The sequence below is a fragment of the Meleagris gallopavo genome, chromosome 12, assembly GCF_905368555.1.
Source record: "Meleagris gallopavo chromosome 12, MGAL_WU_HG_1.1, whole genome shotgun sequence".
Lineage (NCBI taxonomy): Eukaryota > Metazoa > Chordata > Aves > Galliformes > Phasianidae > Meleagris > Meleagris gallopavo.
In genome coordinates, this window is record NC_139415.1 from 3,002,893 (window position 1) to 3,028,787 (window position 25,895).

The 25,895-nt window shown below is 41.3% G+C and overlaps 1 protein-coding gene across 3 annotated transcripts; it reads right to left on the reverse strand.

Moving 5' to 3' along the window:
• Nucleotides 1-1,723: 1,723 nt before the first annotated feature.
• IREB2 (iron responsive element binding protein 2) lies at nt 1,724-23,921 on the reverse strand. 3 transcript variants are annotated; one of them, XM_085234339.1, is made up of 22 exons: nt 23,764-23,920; nt 21,910-21,999; nt 18,759-18,924; nt 17,481-17,618; nt 15,310-15,534; nt 13,878-13,947; nt 12,545-12,728; nt 11,906-12,045; nt 11,038-11,209; nt 10,188-10,288; nt 9,524-9,640; nt 8,160-8,319; nt 7,232-7,367; nt 6,478-6,562; nt 5,768-5,924; nt 5,356-5,480; nt 4,989-5,093; nt 4,606-4,748; nt 3,717-3,864; nt 3,508-3,630; nt 2,658-2,843; nt 1,724-2,136 (listed from the first exon to the last, which is right to left on the reverse strand). In XM_085234339.1, the coding sequence occupies exons 1-22, from the start codon at nt 23,780-23,782 to the stop codon at nt 2,026-2,028; spliced, it is 2,901 nt and encodes a 966-aa protein (XP_085090465.1). In that variant the 5' UTR covers nt 23,783-23,920; the 3' UTR covers nt 1,724-2,025. The 3 variants fall into 3 exon arrangements, 2 of the variants coding, with proteins under 2 accessions (XP_085090465.1, XP_085090466.1); XR_014885993.1 differs by lacking the exons at nt 1,724-2,136; nt 2,658-2,843; nt 3,508-3,630 and adding an exon at nt 4,407-4,481 and having other exon boundaries at nt 3,721-3,864; nt 23,764-23,921; XM_085234340.1 differs by lacking the exons at nt 17,481-17,618; nt 18,759-18,924; nt 21,910-21,999; nt 23,764-23,920 and adding an exon at nt 16,636-16,658.
• Between the last annotated feature and the right edge of the window lie 1,974 nt (nt 23,922-25,895).

Consider the following 25,895-nt stretch of genomic DNA (forward strand, 5'->3'; position numbering starts at 1 on the left):
CCCCACTCAAGCACTAGCAGTTACACAAGTATTTTAGATAGCCTTGCAGCTGTACTTCATTGATCTCCTGCACAAAGCATCATTATGCGTCAGTTCTAAAGTCAGATTTGTTCCTTAGTAATGAACATGCATTGTCTTCAATTATGAATATACCTTTGAGCTGGAAAAGAAGTATTAGATGCTGTTAGACAAGTAGTAAGATCTCAATTCTTGATAAAATTACCAGAATGTACCACAGAACAGAAAACCATTCAGCATTCAGTTGAATATACTATTAGAAAATGCATTGATTTATTACCCATATCAGTGGTATGAGTCACTGGAATAGTTTTTCTCATCTCAGCTAAAAGAAAAACACAGTAAAATTATTGGAACAGGTTATACAGAATTCCAAACCTTATGGAATTTTGTCTAGTAAAAAAAAGTATCAGAACTATGCCAATGGAATTGAAGTTTGCAGCTGAACTGTCTCAGAATTATGTTATATTGATATAACTGTGTCAGGGTTCATTTTTCAGGCTTTTAGGCATGTCACAAACATACTATTTAAGGATGCCAATAGTGCACATGTTGGTTTGCACGTCAGCCGGCTTAGCATCTAGTTATAGACTGAAAGCATACACAGTAAAACTAGTGGAGTCTTGGGGCAAGTTAGGACATTTAAGACAATGTTTATCAAGATCAAAAATCTAAAAGCATAATCTTGACATTCATAGGCAGGTTTCTGCAGCTTTGTCCTCCAAAAGCAATCCATCACTCTACAAACATAAGTGGTATCATGAAGCCGTTCAAGATACAGGAGCACAGAAATACCTGAAGCCATCAGTGAAGACAAACCGGCACAGATCAGCAGCTCTCAGTGATCAAGCTAAGTGATAAAACAAAAGCATTTCTGCAGAAACCGTGCATCTTCCATTAATGTTAAATACAAAACAGTTTTTATAAGCAATATGCTCATAATTAGATTTAGTGGAGCTGCAGTGGCCAAGAGCCAAATCTGTTCAGTATTCTGCGATCTTCAGCAGGGGAATCTGATGCCTGTTTGGAAGAGCCGCAAACTAAAAAACATTCCAAAGCATTAAAAGGCAGCATGGCTACCTCAGCAATTTAACATGTGACAAGTAAAACTGATTAGACATAGGCTGCATATAAAGCAGAGTAATTAAAGAGTCGTAATACAAATTCTTAAAGGTTAAAATACTGAGGGAAGTTCTCTGGCAAGTGATATCAGACAATACAGTAAAAACCAACACTACAGAGGACAAGCTTAAGGAAGATATGACAAAGTTCTCAACTGAAGGACACTGCAGCTTACCAGAATGCTGGGGGGGGGGGACTGCACTTCAACACCAGCCATGTACTGTGGGCATTCTCTTACAAGCAGAGATGTTGCCCACAAAAACACTGTACTTCTATAGCCCACAGCACTTCATGGGTTGATCGGTTTTCCATCTGGATCCGGAAGGGATATAATAAAATAAAATAATAAAATGGGACACAGGGGGCCTTATGTGCCCATCATTTAGTAAGCAAGACATTCAAAACTGAAGATCTATTTCGAGCTCTGGACGCCAAAAAAGCAAACCACCCATCTGTTTGGCTTTTAACCTTCCATACCACCTGCTACCCTTAAACCAACAGCAGTACACAGATTTACAGGTGCAAAAACTAAGTGAAACAACTGCAGAAAACCTTCTTACATAATAATCTTCAGCACAATCAGTTTGAGATTTCACACGGTTTATTTACAAAATGGTCTGAGAAAACATCCCCTCCATACTTACAGCTCTCTCTGCCATAACACACGTCGATTTTAGCAATGTTTAATAGCACCATTAGAATATTATTTAAAATCAGGAAGGATCTTGCTGCAGTTACAATGATTCACAATCTTTTACATCCATGGACGAAGTAACTTAGAGCACACTAGGGCTGTCTGCAGTTCCACAGTACAGATTCCTGGGTTCACACAAGGCATTTTCAGAGTTACCAGTTAGTGCGAGGTGCCCATACAGTCAGTAGCTACTATAAGAATCTTCGAGCCACAAAGTTTAGACTTCCACCATTTTTGTACAAAGTTATCTCCACATCGTTGTCAAACAAGGCAAACACGCTGAACACTTTCCCAGTGCTTGTCTTCAAAACAAAAGCAAACAGAGACACCCGTTAGGAGTTTCCCTTTCACTTCCCTTTACTTACTTTCACTTAGCACATTAGAAGCAAGTTCTGTCTCACACAAACTAATTCAATCTGATCATCTGCCACTGCACAACAGAGACACTGCTAGGAGCAGAAGACTTAATCCAACCACACGGTTTTGATCCAGTTGGGACTGTGCTACACACCTTCTGTTAGCAAGAAAGAACTTATTTCCCTAAGAGGGCACAAAATACTACCATATAGATACCTGACACAGGATAGATAACTGAAGCCTCCCTCAACTAATTGTGCCTTTGTCTTTAGAAGAACACAAATGAGATTCAATTCTACTTTAATACAGCGCCCATATTTGCACTTCAGTACAAACTTCAGGCCAAACTATCAGTTTACTTTCAAAGAAGATTAAGTATTTTTTCCTGCTTCCAATCATCAGGACTGAAAGCACAAGTTAATCATAAGCACGTGCAGTTAGAAATTCAAAGATACTACAGATATACCTTAATATCCAAAGTCATTTTGGGCGACAGCTCTGGAGGGAATAATATAGAGAACTGCTCTCTGCCAGTGAGACCCAAAGTATTTGGATTTTCTCCAGGAAGAAACTGAAGTGGAGCTATGCCAATTCCAATCAATTGACTTTTATGGACTTTTTCATAGCTTTCAGCTAGGACAGCTTTAACACCCTGCAAAGATACAAGCAATTCTGTATTTCAGTACAGTCAAAGTTAAATGCAAAAGTGAGCTTCAAATATTTTTACATAGAAAGTCCTGCAATTCAGGCATACGAGCACTTTGTATGAAGCCTGTAACTAGGGAACATTCTAGCTGTAAAACTAGACAACAGCAAATAAACCTCAACAGACCCATACAGTGTGAAAGAGTTTCAGAATGCATAGTGACTGTGCTGTAGCTGACAGGGATCAAGCGCCAGCTGGAATACAGTTGCTTCCTTTATTCCAGAGCTGTACAGAAATAACTGGCTAACTCAGAACATATCCTGAGTATTACTAGAAATTAGTTTATTATTAAAAAAACCCTAAAAACCTCTAAATACTCTGCAGAATCCAATCAGAGTCCAGCACTGGATGTCTAAGTTATCTCAAGAAGTCTGGAGACCTACATGATCTCACATGGTCAAAGTCAGAGCTACCCTTCTGACCAGTCATTCTCCTCCATGAAGTCTTTAGCATAAATTACTGTTAAGTAAAATGCAGGATTGCATTCAACCTTGAATACAGTTTCTAAATGTTTATGCCCCAAATTAAACATTATAAAAATATTTTTAGATAATAAAAAACCCCACAACACTAAAACCCACAGATATGAAAAAAACCAAACTAGCAGTACCAGTAGAAAAGGCCCTTTTGCTGCCCAGTCTCTTGAGCTGCCCAATCCGTACTTCTTTCCTGCTAAAATAATTACAGGAATGCCTTCTTTCTGGTACAGTTCCGCTGCTTCAAACACATCTAGCTGTGGAACAACAAAATTAAACAGCTTGAGTGAATGAGATCTTAATTCATATCATAGTTTTGAAGCAGCTTCCTAGGTGTTCTTACCGTTTGACCTGATGGAAAGTGAATTGTTTTAGGAGCTGGTTTTCCTATGAACTTGTTCAGAAGCTTGATATTAGCAAATGTACCCCTTGTCATCACAGCATCATTACCCCGTCGAGCCCCATACGAGTTGAATTCACGAGGTGTGAGTCTAAAATAAAAACACCATTTAAAAAGGAAGCCACTGTTTCAGAAATGATTTGCTTTAAAACAGTTCTATGATTACTTTAAGTACTGCAGCATCACTCAAAACCACTATGTTATCAGCACAAGATGTAAAGAACTATTTATCAAATGCAATCATTATAAATCATGAACATGTAAATAATTGCTAATTATTCATAAGTAAAGCTGCAATTTTAAATGCATCATTTATTACTTCATTATAAAGCATTATGAACAACAGTACAGTACTTACAAAAGAATCATGCAACAATCATTCCAGCTCAGGAGCTGCCACAGTAAAGCAGCATGTTTACTCTCTACCAGCATATGTATCAATAAACACTGCAACAAAAGTCACAGCTTTACTCAAATCAAATGACAAACTTAGGAATAAAGGTTCATTACTTTTTTTCCTTTCTTGTAACACTACTCATTCAAATGGAATACAAGTTAGAACCAGTCTGTACTGCAGGCTATTGCTTTGTCACACTCCATTGATACTGATTATAACACTCCTTTACAACATACCCAGCAGTGGTGAGGCCAAACCTTAAGCACTGTGTTCAGATTTGGGCCCATCAGAACAGGAAGAGCATTGAGGCCCTACAGCGTGTCCAGAAGAGAATAACAGAGCTGTGGGGAGTCTGGAGCACAAGCGTTATGGGGAGCAGCTGAGGGAGCTGAGATGGGTCAGCCTGGAGAAGAGGAGGCTCAGAGCAGACCTTACCCTTTGTTAGTCAGGTACTTAGCAGCAGCACTGCTCCTTGCAATGCTTCCAGCAGGAGATATGTGATCTGTGGTTACAGAATCTCCCAAATAGAGCAAGACATGGGCATTTTCAATCGGCTGTGGGGAAACTGGTTCTTTGGCCTAGGGAGGAAGGAAAATAAAACAGTTTTTTCCTTACTAAGAGCCTTAGAAACAAAAATATTTTTGCAAATATTAAGACACACTGATACATAGACTCAACTGATTCCAGATATACAAACAAATAGTATTTAGAGGACTGAGAAATATTATTGATGATAAAATCTATTACTTATATGGTGAAGCGTTACTGGAATAGCTGCTCCTTTACCAGTACATAGTGGGTAGATCAAACATACTCACAAGTTTATCAAAGAAGGAAGGACATCTGATATAAGTGGATTTCAAGTCCCAGGGAAATAAAGGTGACTCAGGTGCTTCCAGTGAATTCCATCGTTTGTTTCCTTTCTACACAGAAGTAACCAAAACCAGAGATATTGATTTATGGCCTACTTACATTCTGAAAATGACGATTTACTGGTGATCTTCTTTTGAGCTTGTTATATGTTACAAGTTATCTTTCTGGATATCATTAATACATGGTATGTATATCAGTCAAATTCTGATTTAGTGTAATGGAAATAAGTGGCAATCCAATTATATTCAACTGGAAAATATTATAAAGCAACAATGAAGTGCACTCTTATTTAGAATAAAAGACCATTCTCACCTCCATTTTTTCTTTCAATTCCTTAAACATTGATGATATCACACACTCTTCCTCCACTGTGTGTAGTTCTTTCCGCGTGGGCCAAATATCCCTTAAGTAGATACTTCTGCCATTAACGCCAGTGCCTGAGCAAGGTTTTAAGCAGAATGCTAATGAAGAAAAGTCTTTAAGACTGTTACTGTACATACATTCATATATACAGACACACACAGCTTTTCAGAAAACTGTATCTGAAGTGGATGGGTTTTTTTTGTTTTTTTTTTTGTTTGTTTGTTTTTGTTTTTTAAACTACAACACCAAAGCTTGCTGTGCTTTCTCTTTAAAGGCAGTGTTGATGTACGCTGAAATGCACAGGAAGAAACCCCTTCTAGGCATGCATTAGAAGCAGAAATATGAGGTCAAGAATACTCACCCAAAGGCTCAGTCTCAAAGTCTATTCTAACAGTGCCTGCAATAGCATATGCAACTACAAGTGGGGGAGAAGCAAGGTAGTTGGCACGGACACAGTCGCACAGACGTCCTTCAAAGTTCTTTGTTCCAGACAGCACTCCACAGGCAATGATATCACCCTGCAAGGTAGGCCTGTGGTTATTTCCCTAGGACCTCATGGTACCACAAACAGCTTACATTAGTTTTTGTTTTGCATTCTGCTTTAAATATGTAACCTAAACCTTCAACACAAAGGTGTTTTGTTCTCTGGTGCTGACCTTCCTTCTCCCATGAAGAGTTTCTAACCTTTTAGCTGACGTGCTCTCTAGCCACTTCAGTGAACTCCTGTCTTACTTCTTATATCCTTCTACTATTTCACAGGAGAAAAATGCTGCAGGTGTTTACACACTGCTGATACAAACCAGTCCAGGACATAAGTCTTGAAAATCCCTGCACATTACATCCTTTCTAAGATTAAGCTCCATGTATTCATGTTAGCGTTTATATCTATATGCCACACGGACTGTATTTGTTACACCTATTTCACATAATTACTGTTGTCTCCCTCTGAAAAGCAGATGCCTAACATCACACTGCAAGAATGAAGAGCTTTCTGCACAGAATACTGCATCTCTTGATCAGTTAGCAGGGCAAGACGTATGTTTCTGTACTCCCCAACCCTTACAACTCTACCTGCTTTATTGCATTCCTGATGGCTTCTGGAAGGGGAGCAGTGTTTCCAACACACGTTGAACATCCATAACCAACAACCTCAAACCTACATTGGAAAAAAAAATAATAAAGTAGCATATGAAAAGATGAAGAGCAATTTGTCAGTTTTTTTTTTTTTTAAAGCAGTAGTCACTAAGAGAAATTTTTCTTTTCCTCGTTTGGTAATTTGACTTTCTAGGAATTGCATGCCAGACACTGCATCTGATGAAGGCAGGCAAGATACAAGGTGATATTTTTGTAACCACCAATCTAAGCCAAGTCAAATATTTCTGTTCAGCATCACTGGTAACACAAAGGCAGTAACATTCTTCACAGAGTAATCCTGTAACACTGCACAGCTGTATGGACAGTGTAATTGTTACAGCTACTGAGCAACCAAAAGCATGCCCAACAACAACACAGGCTGAACACTAACAGACTGCCCTTAAGAATTCACATCCAGCTTCCATTTCTGAAATATAGGACTAAGTGCATTCTGTGAAAGCCACTTACATACACAGCTTGTTACTGAAAGTTAGAGTTCAGCTAAGGTAAAGATGTACACATCATAAAGTTGTAAGGTAGGAATAAAATGGAGTGAAGCTTAACTTCAACCAAACAAAATTAAAAGGACAAACTAGCAAACCTATGAATTAGCCATCCCAAAAAGCAGAGCAATCTGTACAAAACCCACATATACTATTTTCTAGAGTTCCAAACAGGAATCAAAACTTACCCAAGCTTACTGAGGTATGGTAATACTCCACTGGAACTGAGGTAATGTGTAACCATTCCGCTGCCTGGTGATAGACTAGTTCTTATGTAGGGCTTCACCTCTAGGCCAGCTTCAACTGCCTTTTTGGCCAGGAGTCCTACAAAAAGAGACAATTCATATTTTTATGTCCCTTAAAAAAATATCTACATTATGCTAACTTATTCAGCTAAGCATAAAGAATATGGGACCTTCAGTTTATTAAATTGGAGCAACTACTTGTGTGAATAAAGTTACGTAATTCATAGCAATATAATTCAGATTTCAGTTCTCACTTCTATTATATAGGTTCTGTAACAAAAATTTCACCACATTCTAGCTGACAGACAGTACTGCACTATCTGCTCATCTACTGATACAGGCCACACAACTTCAAAGGAAATCTTGCCTGAGCCACAGAAGGAAAACAGTAAGGTCTGAGCAGATTCTGGGAAAACTAGACACAACTTATGATGGGAGGGCACCAACTCCTCAGCTAGTGATAAAGGCAAAGGGCAATTTTTCAGCAATCTGGATTTTCTTTCCTCAGTGCTGCTAACCATATAGTGTTCAAGCCATTATCATCCAGGATGAAGGCAAAGCTAAAGCCTACCTCCTGCCACAATTGTGTCCATACGTGCATCCATTTGAAGACAGCCCTAAAACTTATCTGTAGAAATGCTACCAAGTAATTTTAGAATTACTATTATTAATGCTGCTTTATGACACAAACTTTGAGATTGTATTATTGGAGAGAAACTTGCATTGCATAACCTCCAAAACACATAGGCTTAGAACTACAAGTCTACTGTGTGACAATCTGAGGTCAAGTCGTTACAGAGAATCTACAAAAGTGAAGGTTAATAATGGCAAAACAACAAGGCACAGTTAGCTTCCATCAGACATAACACACCTGCAGCGAGCATGACAGATGGATTGCAGTTATTTGTACAGCTGATTACTGCAGCAATGACAACACAGCCATGAGAGAGCTCGTACTGGTTTCCTTCATACTGAACAGGTACAATGTCATTCTGTTTTTCAGCTGCAATCTGAAACCCTTTAACGCCAGCCTAGATAACAAAAACACACATTAGCAAATATTCATAGGCTCAAAGAATCACAGAATGGCTTGTGTTGGAAGGGACCTTAAGGAGCATCAACTCCAACCCCCCTGCCACAGGCAGGGCTGCCAATCTCCATCCAAATGTTGCACTACACAAAGTATGATATTGCAGGTAGATGAAGCAAATCTTCCTTTAGAGGAATATTCAGCTATCCCATTAGGAAGCCTTAAAGAGATTTTTGTGAAAAGCCCTCAGTTCACCTCACTTGTCACATATACAGTGTTCTTCATAATTATGTTAACTGCAACAATTGTGAATAAATGCCAGTCAAAGCATGGTTGACATCACACACACTTCCTGCTACAAATGAAAGATTAAGGATTTAAGAGTATACATCTGATTTCATAGGTTTTTTCTGAATTAGAGCCATACCCAAGGTTTTATTTGGAAGAGGACTGCAACTAAAAGCAGACTGCACTCTCCAGCTCCTCAGCACTGTCATCCATTATCAGCTATGATCTGTCCCCACCACAACTGATCATTCTGTATCATACATCTCATTACAAGCCAGAAAGGCTAAAGCCAAGACAGAATTTTGAAATTTAGATCGGAAACGTTTCCATTTAAGCTATTGCTAGACTTCAATTTTAATGAGGAAAACTAAAAAAAAACCCACACTAATTCTTACATCAGCTGTATTCTTAGATGCCTATGCATATTACTTAGAAAAAAAAATGAGCTTAAGAGTGCACTCTGAAGTGAAGCTTCAAGCAAAAATCCCTTGCTAGTTAAGGTGGATGAAAGAAGTTAAAAACTTATAACAGTGGGTACTTTCAAATCCTGGAAGTATTTCTGCATCTCTTAACAAAGATGATTTTTCTTCTTGTAATGTTTGGGAAAATAAGTAAAATGCTTTAAAAAAAAAATAAAATAAAAAAATATTCCCTGAACTTACATCAGTTAATTCTGATGTTTTCCCTCCATAGCAACTTAAATTGGCCAAGTAAGGATTTTCCAACGTCACATTTATGACAAGCACACCTAGGATTTACCAGCTACTACCTTAGGGACTCTTGTCAAGCAATAGAAGACTTCTTCAGATTATCTGTTCATATAGCAATAACTAGAGCTCAGCAGGTGTGCAGGGAATAAATAACATTTATGTGGATTTTAAGAAGTACCTTTTGAAGAACACAGCAGTTGTACAAACCTTTTCATTTAAGCAGGTTTGGAAGTCACTTTTCATGTTATTGACAGCCACTCTATCTTGGGATCTCTTGGGGCCACTGACATGAGGAATTATAGAACTTAAACTAATTTGCACTACCTAAAAAAAAGAGAAATAAAAGAGAAAAGCATGCATTGTCAATTCCAGTTTCACAATGTATTGAATGCACTCTGTAGAGATGCTCAGAATCTGTTTTGTTCAAAATGCCAGTTTTGAGACATTAAAACTAGCCTCCAGTTCCAAGCTGTTTCATTGTTGGTCACAGGAAAGCCCAGGTTAGGAGGCACCTCTGAGATGGAATCCAGCCTTCCATTGTAAAAGCAGCCCATTCAGCCAAACCCTCAAAAGGTTCTTAGTCAAAGTGTTTTATCATTACTTCTAACTTTTCCATCACCCCTAAGACTTGCATATGTACTTGGGAGTGACACAAATTCAAGATCTATTAGTTGAAATGAACATTATCCTTCTTCTCCTCTTTTCCCCCATGCCTGTCCATGCCTTGAAAGCATGCTCTGCTTAGTACTGTGAGTTAGTAAATGCTACTTCATTAAAGTACCAAAAATCATAGCAGGAGACAAAACTTAAATCCACAGCTGTTACTTGCCATGAAAACCAAAGAAAGAGCAATAAGTCATTTCAAGCATACCTGGGAATACTCGGGTTCTCTGGAAGAACTCTCATCATTTCTAAATAGCTTCACAGCTTTAAGATATGCTTCCATAACCTCAAGCTTGGCCTCATCGAAACCTTAGTAAATTTAAATATAATAAAGTTGCATAAAAACCCCACCAACTCTCAGAAATCAACACTTTTAATTGAAAACTGTCCTTGAACATTTAAAGCATTTCTTTTTCAAGGCATACCACTACACATTACACTCCCAAAGGAACTACTCAGGAATGATACAGAAATTAAAATACTGGGGGAAGTGTCTGGGTTTTTTTTGTTTGTTTAACTTTCCCTCTTCATATTAAGGAACAAAATAAGCTACTTAAACATCAGAAGTTGTAGCTAATTAAACTTACAGGTTTGCCCCTTAAGTTTATGAAGATTCTCCTGTATTAAGACTTACTTGTTTAAGACAGATCACATGTTTAGCTGATAAAATCCAGCAACGCTGGCTACTGTTAAGAAATCTGATTTGTTTGCTCTGTCTGTTGCATGTCTGCATGTCTGTTATTAAAAATTCTTAATTCAAACATGTCAGATTTCAGCTTCAGAAATGCTTAATAATTCAGGTAAGCTTTCTTATCTATTTGTTACCCCATGGTCTTCTCTATTAGTTCTAGCTTGAAAAGAAATGGATATTCTTCTGCCTTAGTTTAAGGCGTCAAAGTCTTCAAATGGAAGAAATCACAGTGAAAAAAATCAGAAACACGCTGTGTTTTGATTCACTGTTTCATTATTTTGATTTGGTTTTGTAGGGACATTTGATTTTGCACTGCCACGTATCTGAAACTATTACAGCGAATGACTTCCTAGGATTTCATCTTTACCTGTATGCTTTAAGTGCTTCAACGTCACATTATCAACAGGGAAAAAGCTCAGCATAGCACCGTATTCGGGACACATATTTGCTATTGTGGTTCGATCTGCCACAGACAGTTGGGAAACTCCACTCCCAAAGAACTCCACAAATTTTCCAGCGACTTCAGCTTGCCTAAGATGCTGTTTAAAAGAACACAACAACATCTGGTATGCAAAGAGACAGTGGAAGCAATGCCTATTGCAAATAGCAAAAAACCCCACTGCCTATGAGATACTGGAATACTAAATTCAAGGCTGGATGTTGACATCATAAGACACTTCTATTGGCAGTGGTGTTTTTCAGATGTCCAAGGCAAAAACAGATGGATGCTTCTCAAAGCATCACACCAGAAAGAACATTTTCAAAGCAATTAAACTTCAAAGCAATTAAATGCTTTGACACTGGCTCTCAACCAACTAGAAAAGGAAGTTTTGTGCCATGCTGGCAAAGCCCTGGCTTCAGAAGGTACATTTTTTAGTTATACCAATTCATAACTACAGGTGGACCTTTTGTCATGCAACGCCTCAGGAAAAAAGGGTACCCAGAAGAAGTTTAAGCTAGAAGAGAAGCTTGCATGCTGTCAAAAGAATAGGAAAAAAAAAGAAAACAAGGATTCTGTGAGCTCTCTCTCCTACAAATAGGCTTTCTTTTTTTAAGAGAGCTTATAAGCAATCCATTACGTAAGACAAACAATCTAGAGGACTATTAAGCAAAAACTCTTAGACACTGTGGGAATCTTTCTGCATTACTATAACTAAAGGCATGCCAAAAATCCTGCCAGGATTTCACTTCTCAAAACCCACGGATTGCTCTGTCTGAGCAGGCACTGAACTTACCTTTGTAATGCCCAGAACAATGTCTATGGATGTAGCAAGTGGGCTGGCTGTGCCCGTCAGTTCACACCCAACCACCTCAGGCAGAGTGAGAGTAACTGGCATCCCCAGCATCACAGCTTCTGTTTCAATTCCCCCAACACCTGCAATGAAAATATTACCTTGTTTTTCCATCAGTCCAAGTAAACAGACACTAAATATTTCCAAGTTCTAAAGTCTAATAAAACCCCTCCTATAAGCTAGAGGCCACAGCAAGAAATACAGGTGTTTTCTATTAAATATTTGCACATGAAAAAAACAAGCAAGACTACGGCTGAAGTTGTTTGACTTCACATTTAACTAGAAAGATATCCTGTATCTAAGTTTTACTTTCCACGATGAAGAAAATCTTAATCCAAATTTTATAGTACATGCACAAAAAGCAATCAGGATATCAAAAGGTTTTTGGCTTTCTTTTTTGATATTTTCTTTAAATTGAATCAAGCAGTTTTTTGTGGTAAGAAATTTCAGTAGAGACAAAAAAAACACATTCTGAAAATTCACAACTGAGCCTGAAACAACTCTAGGAAGTAAGAAAGTATTTCTAAATAATGCTTCAGTAAGCCTTTCAAACTGCTGTCAAGTTACTGTTAGCATACTTACCCCAGCCCAAGATACCCAAGCCATTTACCATGGTTGTATGAGAATCTGTGCCAACCACGCTATCTGGATATAGGAAATCTTTCACGTCAAATACAACTCTTGATAGATACTCCAAATTAACCTGGTGTGCCATTCCAGTCTCTGGTGGTATTATGGAAGTATTCTTGAAAACTTTTGAACTCCACTGTTTTGTTTTTTTTTTTCCCAAAACGAGGAAAAGAGAGAGATTTTCTCAGGGATTTATTCTTTTTGGAACACAATTAAATCAACAAAGCTGACATGCAATGCTATTTGCTACTTATGTGCCTTGTGTTCATTATTCCAACAGTTACATGAGTTCCTTGGATCCCATGCATTCTTAAATGGTTAACAAACCCACACACTCAGTTCTGTTGAAGGCTGAATCAAAAGTTCCTAGCTCCCAAACGCAGGGCTGTACCAGGCTCTTAATTTCTAGCTCATGCAACTGATTTTCAAGCACAGCCAAGACTAATATTTAGACAACAGAATTAGATTTCAGTTTAGGTTAGACATACCTGTGTGGGACTAAGGAAGCAATTTATACAAGTGCCTTACTACATGCAAGCTCAGGAAGCCACATAGCTACAAAAGAAACTGCCATGGAGGCTCGTTACAAAATCCAGCTCAGTGGTTTCCCTCTTCTTGTACACAGGCTGACCTGCAGCTTTTCTGAAAGTCTCCTAGTCTATTTATATGAAAAGATTTTTAGATCATTTGATCAGATTCCTAAACCACATTAAATTAGTGGATGAGGATCAAACACCAATGCTGCAGATCCTTGGCTATAAGGAAGCTGACACTCACCACAAGATTTGCATTCAAGACAAGTCTGCTGGCACTGCTGCCTAGTTTGAGAGCAGCAATTCTTCACTATCAGCTTCCATTTAATATTTCCAGTTTCAGTAAGATTTGCAACACAGGCATGGATAAATAAACTTGTTATCTGAAAAGCTCATTGTGATCTACAGCACCGAGTTCATGAAATATCAGTCTTGACTGCAGTTTAATAAGTGTTTACTTTGTCCAGTACCTTCACACTGACAAGACCAAACCAATCAGTAAACATTTTTTCAAATGAGACTTAAATCTTCTCTCCCCTTTACGTGACACCTAGATTTACAACTTCTGCTGTCTAGCAATTTTAAATTGAAATTCATAAACCTGTTACTAGCCCATTTTATACTCACATTAAACTCAGATTTACAGCCTGACAAGCTACATTCATTACGTAAACTTGAACACCAGGAAGCAAACAAAGCAAGATCTCACGCCCACCAAAACATGCAATATACGAATGCACAGGTGCACATACCTTAAAAAACTGAAGCCTCTCTCTATTTCTGCCAAATTCCATCTCTTGATTTTTCAATACTGTCTCAGGCCTAGAAAGACAGCAAGTTTACAAGTACCATCATAAACTATTTCAAAAGTACAGAAGAACAAGTTGTTTTTGCTTGTTTGATGAAAGACAGTACAGTCTAATAACATGAATTTGATATCTTAAGTGATATTAAGATGCTAATATTCATTACAAAGGAGTAATCCACAACTTAAGAGAAATAACCTCTACTTTGAGAAAGAGAACGAGGAAGGGAATATAGCAGGGGAGTTGGAACTAGATGACCTTCGAGATCCCTTCTAACCCAAACCAAACTTGATGATTCTGTGATTCTATGAATATACATGCCTTGCAGCAGGAAGAAAGAGAACCCTCAGTATTACAGAGGTGTATTTTATTGCACACCATGACCTGTGAGGTGTCAGAAGGTTAGCAGTGTAGTGTTCTACAGAGCCCCAAAGGACAGCCATCATTAAACTGCAGCTTAACAAATGACACTGCTGGTTTCTTGCCAGTATAGCCAAAAACATCACTAATTCTGCATTCCCACACCTGTACTGAGCAGAAACGCTTGCATATGCATAATATTACAAACAACCAGCTTTTAAATTTTACCCCAGTCAGGCACAAAGAGATAGATCCTTGAAGAGTCTATGAGAGAAAAGGAATGGCAGCTGAAAGAAGATTACAAGTAACTGTCACAGATTGAATGGACACGATGGACTGTTAACAATATTGAAAATCTGGAAAAGAAACAGATGAGGATCCCCTGTGCCATTACACACAAGCAGAATGTACAGTGAATTTCAGCTGAGTGACTGAGTTCAGCTCTTTGAAAGAGTAGATACAGCAGAACAAGGGGAAATGGTTTTAGGTTGAGGAAGCGAAGATTTAGGTGGAGGTCAGGGGGCAGTTCTTTACTAGGAGAGCAGTGAGGTGCTGGAACAGCTGCCCAGAGAGGTTGTGGACACCCCATCCCTGAAGGCGTTCAAGGCCAGGTTGGATGGGGCCCTGGGCAGCCTGGACTGGTATCAAATGGGGAGGTTGGTGGCCCTGTCTGTGTCAGGGGGGTTGGAGATTCGTGATCCTTAAGGTCCTTTCCAACCCGGGCCATTCTGTGATTCTGATTCTGTGACAGATGGAACGTGAAACAGAAGTGATGTTTAGGCTAGTCCATAAGGGCTAGAAACTCCTATAAAGATCCCACAGGTAAAAAAAAAAAAAAATACTTTTAGCCATAAAAATCAATGTTTCATTGAGGCTTATCTGGTAATTAAGGGAAGTCTCAAAATGCAATTAAAAACAACATTTGAACTGTTTACCAAATCACATCTCTATAGACTGTCACAAGCAGAGCTTAAGAACACAGAACGATGCAAACAATCGAAGGAGAAAGTTTTCATACTCAGGCACTGGCTGAAGGTGAAAAGGGCAGAGGATAGGTGTGTTCTCTATCTGTGCAGAGAACTGCCCCGAGGCACGGCTCAGCTCCCCAGCACTGCAGGGCCCCTTGCAGCTGCTCTGACCCCGGCACGGCAGTTTCCGCGGCTGTCCCTTCAGCGGAGAAAGCTTTGCTGCTGTCAGCTTCTGCGCCTCACCGCCCCCGGGGTTCGGGGCGTTCTGTATTGCACTGCAACAGTGAACAGAAGAAGAATATCAGTTTTGTTTGCCCTCCCCACCCCACAAACCTTTCGGAGAAATAACTTAAAGAAGAAGAAATAGATCTCGTTTTATTCTAACCCTAACGCAAAGTTAACTCTCGCTGAATAAGCTCCCTTAAACGTAGCAAAGTAATAACCAAAAGTGAACTGCCCTGGATTGCCTGAAGCTCTGACACCATTTGACACCATTAACTTCTCCCATTTGGTCACAACAGATCAGAAATATTCATAAACCACGCTGCAGAGGCTAAACTCAGGGCTTTAACATTTGAAGGGCTGGGCGGAGCCTCATCCAAGCAGTGAGAGATGCTGCATATGTTTCTTACTCCAGAGCAGTTCTACACATTCATTAAATTAATGTCAGAATGATTTACAAGACAAAGACTTCTCAAGGAAAGAAATGAGGCTTTCCTATTCGAGGTGGCTTTTGATATGAATTATTAAAGGTTCAGATACATTTGATGCTCACGTCAACTTAGTCAGAAAACAGAAATTTGGTTTTATTTTTAAAATAAGAGTCCATCTAGTATGCTATCCATATTTGTGCAACAGCTTTCCCATGAGAGCTAAGAAAGCAGTTGTAGTGAAAAGGTGAATGATTTAGCAAATACTCAAATGTTTAAAACAAATCATTGATTTTAAGTAAATCCCCTGCTCTCTGCTGCTTTAGCACAACAAGATACTTAGTTATCTACTGGTAGAACAGTGCAGGGCCACAGAGGATACCCTGTCTTAATTCTATGAGTCTATGATGAGCAGGAGATGGCAGTTGTATAAAAGCAGCACAACCCACCCTGGGGAGAAGGGTTTCTTATCATAGGTCAGCAGCTGCTGAGATCCTGCAAGCTTTCCAGAAGCCAAAGGACAGTGACAGGCTTTATCGTTACAAAGCAGCACGCTGGGAGACTCTTGCCAGCACTCGGTGCTGCTGATAATTTCAGGCTAGCCCCATTGAAATTGACTCAGCTGTCCCTGAATGGACAGAACTGCAACAACACGCATGCAACACCACCTCAGACCTTCTTGCTTTTCACTCTGAGCTACTAACCCAGCTGAAATCCTGCATGTACCTGGACATCCCACAGAAGGATGCCTCGCACAACCATACCCAGCTGCTACAGGCTTTTGTCCTGGATTTTTAGGAATTCAGGAGGAGCTCAAGAAATGTATACAGGTCTGCATGAGTCTGCGAAGGCTCTGTGATGAATGGAGGTAGGGGTGGAGGGGAACTACATGATGGGAAACGTTCAGCAAATGTGGAGTAAAATTCACGTTTTCTTCTGCAACATTATCTTTTTAGTGCAAGGCAGCCCCAGGCTGTTCTCATCACATTACTGCCTGTCAGGAGAAGAAAACCAGGCTGTCAGTCTTCCAGATGTAATACTTAGCCAGACTCCTACAAGTATGCTGTCTCCACGGCCCTTTTTTCATCTGCAGTAAAATCAAGGCCTATATAAAGTCACAGTCATAACTTAGAAGCTGAAATTACAACCTTTCAGTACATCCAGTAGTACTGCCAAGCCATTTCTCCAGAACTGTGAGAAGGCACTTGCATTCAATACTAATCAAGAAAATAACTTTTAACAGTAGGAACAGCACAAAGCAGGAATTACAGCCACTCCACCTCATTCTCTTGAGACATACTATTTTCTGGAAACCATGACGGATCCAGTTTATTTCTGCAATTTCTTGCCCAGAATTTGGGTTACCAAGTCAGCTCCAAGCATAACACCTCAAAAATCATTCTCTCTCCTTCTACAGTATCACTTTCTCCACTTTCACCAGTTCTCTTTCGGGTGCTATCAGGTCCATTTCAAGGATGAAGATTTGAGAAGTGATTTACCAGGGTAAGCAGACAGTTTGGTACAGGGTAAAGGGCATGGTTCATGAAAAGGGAAGAAAAGAGATATGTTACCATTTGCTGAAATCAATCTGCAGAGAATGGTCAACAGTGAGATCAGTTGGACAGGCAGGGTTGACTTTCACAGGATCTCCTCCAGCATTTCTTACTGCTTCCCTCATTGCAGCGAAATCCACCATTGCAGGAATTCCACTAACAGAAAAAAAAGCAAAGTAGCACAATAACACGGGACACACATGCATTAAACTCACAAACCTCTTTGTAAGCCCAGATCTACTCGAGTTCTATTTCAGAAGTTAAAACCCTCCTGTTTTATTCTCCAAATTGTAGAAGTGAATGAATTGACACTAATTCACAACAAGCAACAGCATGTTTTAAGGTAACAGACCTAAAAAACACCAACACCTTCAAGAAGACAATTATATTTGCTCTTGTGCCTTGCTACGTTTCTGAAGCATAATGTCCTTCACTTTAAAAAAAACACTTTTAGATGCATATTACCTTATAAATATTTATATGAACACTGCTCAAGCTATACTTTAATACCTCAGTATATATTGCTACTCTTCTTACAAAGCCAGTCCTTTCTGAAGCTCACAGCATATTACAGAATCAATACTCTTGTTACTATTACACTGACAAGTACACTGGAAGCACACAACTGAAGAGAGAACACAGCATTACTTAAATCATTTTTATTTTGCCTGATATCATTACTTTATTACCATCGCTTTCTTTCTAAAACTGTCTCGTTCATAAATACATCATTAATTAGACTCCAAGACATCTTCAATTTAACACTCCCAAGTTGCTGAAGGAGAGTCCTTACCTTACAGCTATGCTATACTCAAACCACATCAAGCTATTATCTTCAGAGACTTTAATATATGCATCATTCATTGTTTCAACTGGATTACACATACTGGTGGAGCATGCAACATTAAATCTCCAGTTGTGTGAAGCACAAACTCTGTGTTTCAATGAACTGTCAGCCATCTGGCTACAATCTAAACGCCTCCATTTCCATTTGTGTTTTGGCATTAATCCTGTGAAACACCCACTGCAGGCCAACAGCTTCACCTTCACCAATCCACAGTAAAACCAAGGCACCCTAAGGAACAATTCCTCTTCTTGTGCCACATGTAATTGTGATGCCTCTGCTAAACAGCAGAAGCAGTGCATGCATTTCTGCTGACAAAGAGAGAAACTTCAATATCCAGCAGCTAGGTGCCATTTATTGCCAAGCTGAAGTACACATGCTACTCACTGAGTTCTCACAGGTTATTTAACATTTTTTCCCCACACACTCACATATGCAAACACTCTACTTACGTAAAATCTTGAAGAACAACTCTGGCAGGACAGAAGGGCACTTCGACATCGTTCTGCTTTGTTTTCCAGTCTAAAATGTTCATAGCATCTGTTTCTTTCACCAAGAAGCCATCACAGTTACGGATGCTGGATTCAAACAACACTCGTATGGAATAAGGCAGAATATCTAGGGCAAAACAAAACAACTGGCTTAATTAGTACGACACCCCCAACTCATTGATGTCTTTTTCAATTACTATTTCACATTTCTAAGGAGGTCCACTACAAATTAGAAGGAAGAGAGCTATGGGAAACAAGCTGTCTAGTTGCTTTGGGGTTTGATCTTCACTATAAAATATGGAATGGTACAGCATGTACATTACAGAAGTTGAGTTATACTGAATTTGAACCAAAGATACCAATGTTTGCACTGCGTGACTGCACTGAGTTATGCCAGCAGCAGATAGGAAGGTAGGCTGTGCTGGCAGGAGATGCACACGAGGTACATAGAGTTGGGGTTACTGATCAAACAGAGTGGGAGAAATGCAACACCTAGTAGAGTATTCTAAGAAGTTTTTATTTGTTTGCTCATTTCACCATCTCATTACTTGAGATATCAAGCCAAAAGCAACCAGTGCCTGATACTTTCTTCTTTAAAAAAAACAAAAACAAAAACAGAACCCACTGTGATTCCAGGACCAGAAACTCTTCTGATACGTGCTATAAAATTAAACATTTCATAAAATACAAAGAACAACCTTCCACTGAACATAACTTCCAGTGCTTTGTCTCTGATCTGGGCTAAGGTACTGAGAAGAAACAGCTTCCTGTCATGGACAAACTGAGAGAACTGGAAATGAGGAAGAAAAGAACTGGGAGAAAAGGAGAAGCATCACTGCAAACAAACAAAGAATTCACATTTTCCTTCACGTATCATTCTTATCATCATAATTCAAGCAGGCAAATAACTTAATAATAGTGAGAAGTATGAACAAGTTAGTAGCAAGAAGGGAGTTAAACAACTCAGTTGAGGCTTAAGAAAACAAAAGATTTGTTGATCAGTAAGTTCATTCACAAGCTGCTAATAAAGACTTACTGTTCTCATCATGCATCTTGCTGAGGTATTTACTGTTGTCTAACTAGACAAGTCATTCAAAATAATATAGAAACATCATCAATTTTGAATTTTGAATATTTGAATCAACTCGAATACCACCATTTTTACTTATAAGTCAAATTAACAGAACAGAACTGCTTGATTTATTCCTTACAAGTACAGTTAGCAAGGGGTGCTGTTTTGTACAGGTAGCAGTCATCAGCAATGGAGGATGGATTACTTCACTCTACCGGGGCTATCAAACTAGCAGAGTATCCACAGCACTGTGCGTGGTTTTGGGCCTCCCAGAACATGGGACATCTCAACAAATCAAAGCATACCCAATGAAGGGCCTCTAAGATGGTTATGGGGCTGCAGAACGTGTCACACAGCTGTGAGAGAGCTGCACCTGCTCAATCTGAGGACAGAAAGCTAAGTGCACTAATTGTAGTCTTTCACAGTTCAATGAGAACTGCAGAGAAGGTGAAGCCTGCCTTCTAAGAAGTGCATGCTGAAAACACAAAAACAGCCACAAGGTGCAGGAATAGATACCACAGTCAGAAGATGATGTGACAGGGAGGATGAGTAGGCACAGGATTATGAAACGCAGCGGAATCCCCATCCTTGGAGACTAAATAATAATAGGTAATAGGTGAACAGTTGGACTGGATGATCTTTTAGGTCTTTTCCAACCTTGGTGATTCTATGATCCTATGATTCTAAAGTGAGAAAGGCTGTCCAAGTCAGCCCCAGTCCCAGCAGCAATGCAGGCCCAGCTACCATTTTACCCATAACAGATCACTACCTTCAACATCAAGAAAAAAAGTAATAAAATCAGATTTTGCCCCCCCCACCAAATCAGCAAATAAATGAATTAACAGTTGCATCAGAAATCTGATTAACTTGAACAGGCACTTATTGTCAGACCATGGTCAGAAGCCCCAAGGCAGAGGGCAAACAGGGCAAGAACCAAAATTAACGCTCTAGCAACAAATTCAATTAACAATTCCAGATAATGGATTTCTTATCATAATCATCCACACTGCACCTAAATTCAGTATCTTTCTAATATTCAGTTAATACAAGGCTTCCAACTTCTGCCCATCAATTTGTATTGGCAGAGAAAGACCACCTTAACTTATTCTGCTTGGATTCATTCTGTGAATATTTTCAAATTCCACTGCTGCTCCAATCTTTCTTTGGATATCTTAGCTAGAAAGCAGCATCTTCTGTTTGAATTTTCACTACAGGCCCTTCAAAAAAAAAAAAAACACCTACAGAATGGGCTGATTTTGCTGCTACCACTTCACTGCTTCTTCTCAGACAAAGCAACAAACAGAAACATTTTATTTTGCCCCTTCTCATGCTCATTTGAAAGATTAACTCCAGTATTACATTAGAAATTTGCAAGAGCACACAGCTGTCGCACAAAGTTTGCAGCAGCCATTGTTGCACTAGAAAGAGCTCCTCCCTCTTTGCTTCAAAAACAGGGACATAATTACTGCTGTCAAACATGGGCTTGAAGTGAAATACTCTGTAATTTTTTGTTAAGAAATGTATCTTCACCAAACCGCAACTGAAAGAAGATCCCAAGTAGCTCTAATATGTACCTCAAGTATCTTAGGAGTTTAACAGGAAAGCCAAGAGAATCACAAAAATTCTGATTCACCTTCAAGAGTACAACCCATTCCATCTGATTGCGACCCACAGCTCTCTGCTTCTGCATTTCTGTCCCATCCCACATTACTGCACAAATGCTTTTTATTTTTTAGGAGCCATTCAGACACAGAGCCCAGAAAAAAAATCTTTTTGGCACCTATTAGTGATACATTGCCTGCTAATGACATGCTGAGATTAAGGATTTGTTTGTACACCACCAGAACTCACCCTTCCACAGCAACTGCAAGAGCTATCAATCAACTTCATAAAACAATAACAAGGTAGAAAATTATAAGCTTCCAAATACATGTATTAAGAACTCACATACACACTGCACCTCCTACCACTTCACAGCAGTAAGTGGTGCACATTTACTGCAGGTACTGCCCTCATTACAAACGTAGAAGTTAGCATTACCATACTTGGTGCCTCCAAGCTTTGAGACATTGTAGAACCTCTTTTGTGGATAGTTTCTTAGTTCTTCAATTATGGGCTGGTAAGGGCTTCCTGAAAAAGAAAACACAACAGAGTTATAGATATCACAGAATCTTTTGAGTTGAAAGAGACCATTAAAAACCACCTGGTCCAACTCCCCTGTAATGGTCAGGGACACCCACAGATCCATCAGGTGCTCAGAGCCACCCCAGACTGATTCTGAATGTCTCCAGGAATGGGAGACATCAAATAACAGGGCAACCAGAGAGCCAGAGCCTTAGTGCAAAGAACAACTTCTTTACATCCAATTTAAAAGGCCCCTCTTTCAGTTTGAAACCATTTCCCCTTGTGGTACCACAACAGACCTTGCTAAAGAGCTTGTCCCCTTCTTTCTTACAGCCTCTTTAGATACTGACAGAATACTCTCAGGTCACCTCACAGCCCACGCTCTCAGCCTGGAGGTGTTCCATCACTCAGGTCACTTTTGCGGCCCTCCTCTAGATGTACTTCTACAGGTCCATGTCTCCCTTGTGCTGAGGACCCCACATCTGAATGCAGCCCTCCAGGTGAGGTCTCACAGCAAAGAGCAGAAGGGCACATCCTCCCCTCACCCTGCTGACCACACAGCTTTGGATACACCCAGGATACGGTTGGCTTTCTGGGCTGCAAGGGCACACTGCTAGCATACCTGAGTTCTACCCTTACATCCCCCAGCTTGTACTGGTACTCAGGTGCACACCCTGCTCTTGGCTTTGCTGAACCTCATGAGGTTCTCCCAGTCACAGCTCAGCCTGCCAGGTCTCTCTGGACGGCTGCCTCCCGGCCCTTGGGCGTGTCGACCACAGAAGGCCTGGTCAGTGATAGAAGACTCTTAACACCAAGTTTTCATTTCTGATTTTACCAAAAATAATACTCCTCTGGGGTTTTACATAAATTACATATTGAGATGTTCTAAACGGATTAAGACACCTGATGAGATAGCTGTGTGATTAAGATGAACGTTAATATTACCAGGTATGCACAGGTCATGCAAATTACCGGTGTAGTCAGAAGCCTTAACACACATTTGACCTTTATTGTCTTTGTTGACCATCTAAGAACGGACTTAATGACTCAGATAAGGGATAGGCACGTTACAAAGAATAAATCACGATGTGCCAGGCTGACAACAAGCAAGAGACAAGAACAGACCAACATATTAAGCAAAAATACCTCTTCAAGAAGATCGCCAGCTGGCAAAACAAACGTTTTAATTCAATCGCTAGCAAACTAAACGGGCAGCGCCAACGCCAGCTCATCAAACCTGAAGAATTTCATCGAAGCTTTACGGAATTCAAACCCGGATCACAAAGAGCGGGGAGAAAATGGACCCGGCTGCGCCATGGCGGGGCCGCACGACGAGAGCGGCACAGCGCAGCGCTCCGCAACACCGCCCTTTGTCTGCCGCCCGGCCGCTCCGCACCGCGGCCACAACAGCGGACAAAGGCTGCGCCGCGGGCAGCCAAACAACGCAGCACCCGAGAACGGGGAGAGATCCGACGGCGTCGGGCAGGGATAACGGAGGGCGAGCGGGAGCCGGCGCCGAGCAGCGGCGAACAAAGCGGTTCCTGCGGGCGAGACCGGGGGTCCCGCAGCGGCGCGGCGCACAGCCGCCTCCCCCCCATCCCAGCCGAGAGCCGCGCGCTCCTCCTCCCCGCAGCGGGGGCCGCGCTCCAGCCGGGCCGGGACAGCCGCACCGCCGGCCGGATGAAGGGCCGAGGCGAGGCGCGGGGGTCCCGCCGGGGGAGCGGCACGGCCCTCGGGAGCGCGGGCGGCGGCCGGCCCGTTCGCACTGACCTGGCCTGAGAGCGTCCATCGCCGGCGACCATATTAGCTCTGCGGGGAGGGGAGCGGGGCGCCGGGGGGAGCGGGGCCCGGGCGGGGCGGCTCGGCTCTCGCGAGATTACGCCGCCCCCGCCCGGCTCCCACCTGCCTCCTCGCCTCTCTCGAGATTCGCCGTCGTGCGGCTGCGCGAGGAACGCGCGGTGTCGCGAGATCTCGCGCGATGGGCGGAAGTGGGCAAGTGAAGGCGCGGAGGCGGTTCACTCTCGCGAGAACTGCGGATTTAACGACGTCGGTCGTGGGGCGGGGCTGCGGCGGGAGGCGGGCGGTACAGTTCGTCGGCACGTGAGGGATCCGCTGAGAGTTAACGCTCGTTTCTCATCCTCTGGGATATTAATTATCTCAGACCGCTGTTTATACTTCATTCAGCGATAGCGATTCTAGTTGTCTCTGTGAATGTTGCTCTAAAATGATGGCGCTCCGGAAGTGAAGTTTGTTTTAATCCTCTACAAGAGCTGCCGTTGGCACGGATCTGCACAGCGCTAAAAGCCCTCCCGGAGCCCCTGCCTGACATCCGGCAGGCTGCCAGTAAATCAGATGGTAATGCTGCTTACACATAGCTGCAGATGGGGTCTAAAGTTCAGGCTGACTATAAGGAGAGGTTCAAGTACCTCAAAACTTAATTCTGAGGCTCAGATTATTTTATAGCCCAAATGGTATTTGGGAGCATCGCCTCATCGTGATGAGTTCATAGCACCAGAGGTGTTCAGCAGAGTAAACATGCTTAATTTGAAGCACCATATAGTAATAAGATGGCAAACTTCTATTACTGCAAAATCACTCTATTTTCAGGTTGCAGAAAATCACTTTTCCTAGTTTGCTCAGTGGGGTCTACGCATATACAAAGTCTGTTTTCAGAGATGATGGGAAGAAGAAGGGCATTTTGTGCAGATTAACTGAGCCCTGAGCATGAGGTCTTCAGGAAGTACAGGCAACTGGGGAACCTCAAGCTGCACTGTCCAGTGCTCACGGCAGTCTGTGAAATATCAGGCTTAACAGCCGTAGAGATGACATCTGTTTTGATTCAGGCTATAGTTGTTACTGACATGCTTGTTTTAAATGGATGGCATCTGTTGCCTTCTTTCCTGAACGCTGCAGGAAGATGTGGAGGGAGGCACAGTTCAGTTTTCCTACCTCAGGATTTCTGCAAGCCTGGCTCACAGCAAGTTCTGTTTTTTGCTCAGTCTTAGAATTTGATTAACTGCACTGTAACCCAAAGGACAGAGAAGGATGCTTAAGATGTGCTGAAGACTTCTTTTTTTTTTTTTTCACTGAATAAGGTTTTTATCAAGATAAAATCCAGCTCATGAACCTAATGAGACCAGTATCAGTCTGAGACAATAACACCATATCATTGTTTTAGCAAATGCTCCTCAAGTTGAGACTAGGTAAGAATCCCCCAGACTTGTGAATTTAGAAGAACACAAGAGGCATGTAGAGGTGGGAGTCCGATGGGGGATTCCAGTCATCCCATCTAAATGCTGAAAAGCTCTACCAGGAGAAACTTTCAGTTTACACCCTAAAACTGGAGTGGTACCTGAGCCAACCAGTTTGCCTCTCAGGTCCCCCACCACTGCAGCTGGTGCAACCAACATGGGCTGTGCTTCCTTCTCAGGTGCAGGCAGGGATGCGGGCTGTGTCCTCTTCAATGCCTGTTTGGCAGCTAGAATTAAATCTTCCCTTCACAGCTATTGTAGCCTCCAGGAGGCTGGTTTGAGTGGCTCCTGCAGATGGCATCTGCCTCCTGGAGATGGAGCAAAATCCACGCTAGACTACAGCAAGTCTCATTGGATGAGGTGTGCGAGAGAGTGATCAAAGATGCTTAGACAAACTCTGAGCCCTACTTCTGTGCCTGCTGCTCAAATCCCCTCGTTGTGCAGTTCTCACCATCTCACCTCCGCAAAGCAGCGCCTGACTGCTGCCCTGCAGGCAGGTGAGGCATCAGCTTGCTGCAAGCTCGATGTCCAGGGGACAGGAGAGCAAGAGGAGCCCAACGCGTCCAACGCTCACAGCATCATTCAGTGCAACTTCATGTTGTGTCCTGGTAACCCCCGCTCTGCTCTCTGCTTTCCAGTTCTGTGCTGAAG

Excerpts from the sequence above, each read along its gene's own strand:
- IREB2 (XM_085234339.1), bottom strand. Across the intron at positions 17,619-18,758 it reads GTTGTTCTTCAAGATTTTAC|TGGAATTCCTGCAATGGTGG; the intron begins GTAAGTAGAGTG and ends TTTTTCTGTTAG. Across the intron at positions 3,631-3,716 it reads ACTTTCCATCAGGTCAAACG|CTAGATGTGTTTGAAGCAGC; the intron begins GTAAGAACACCT and ends GTTGTTCCACAG.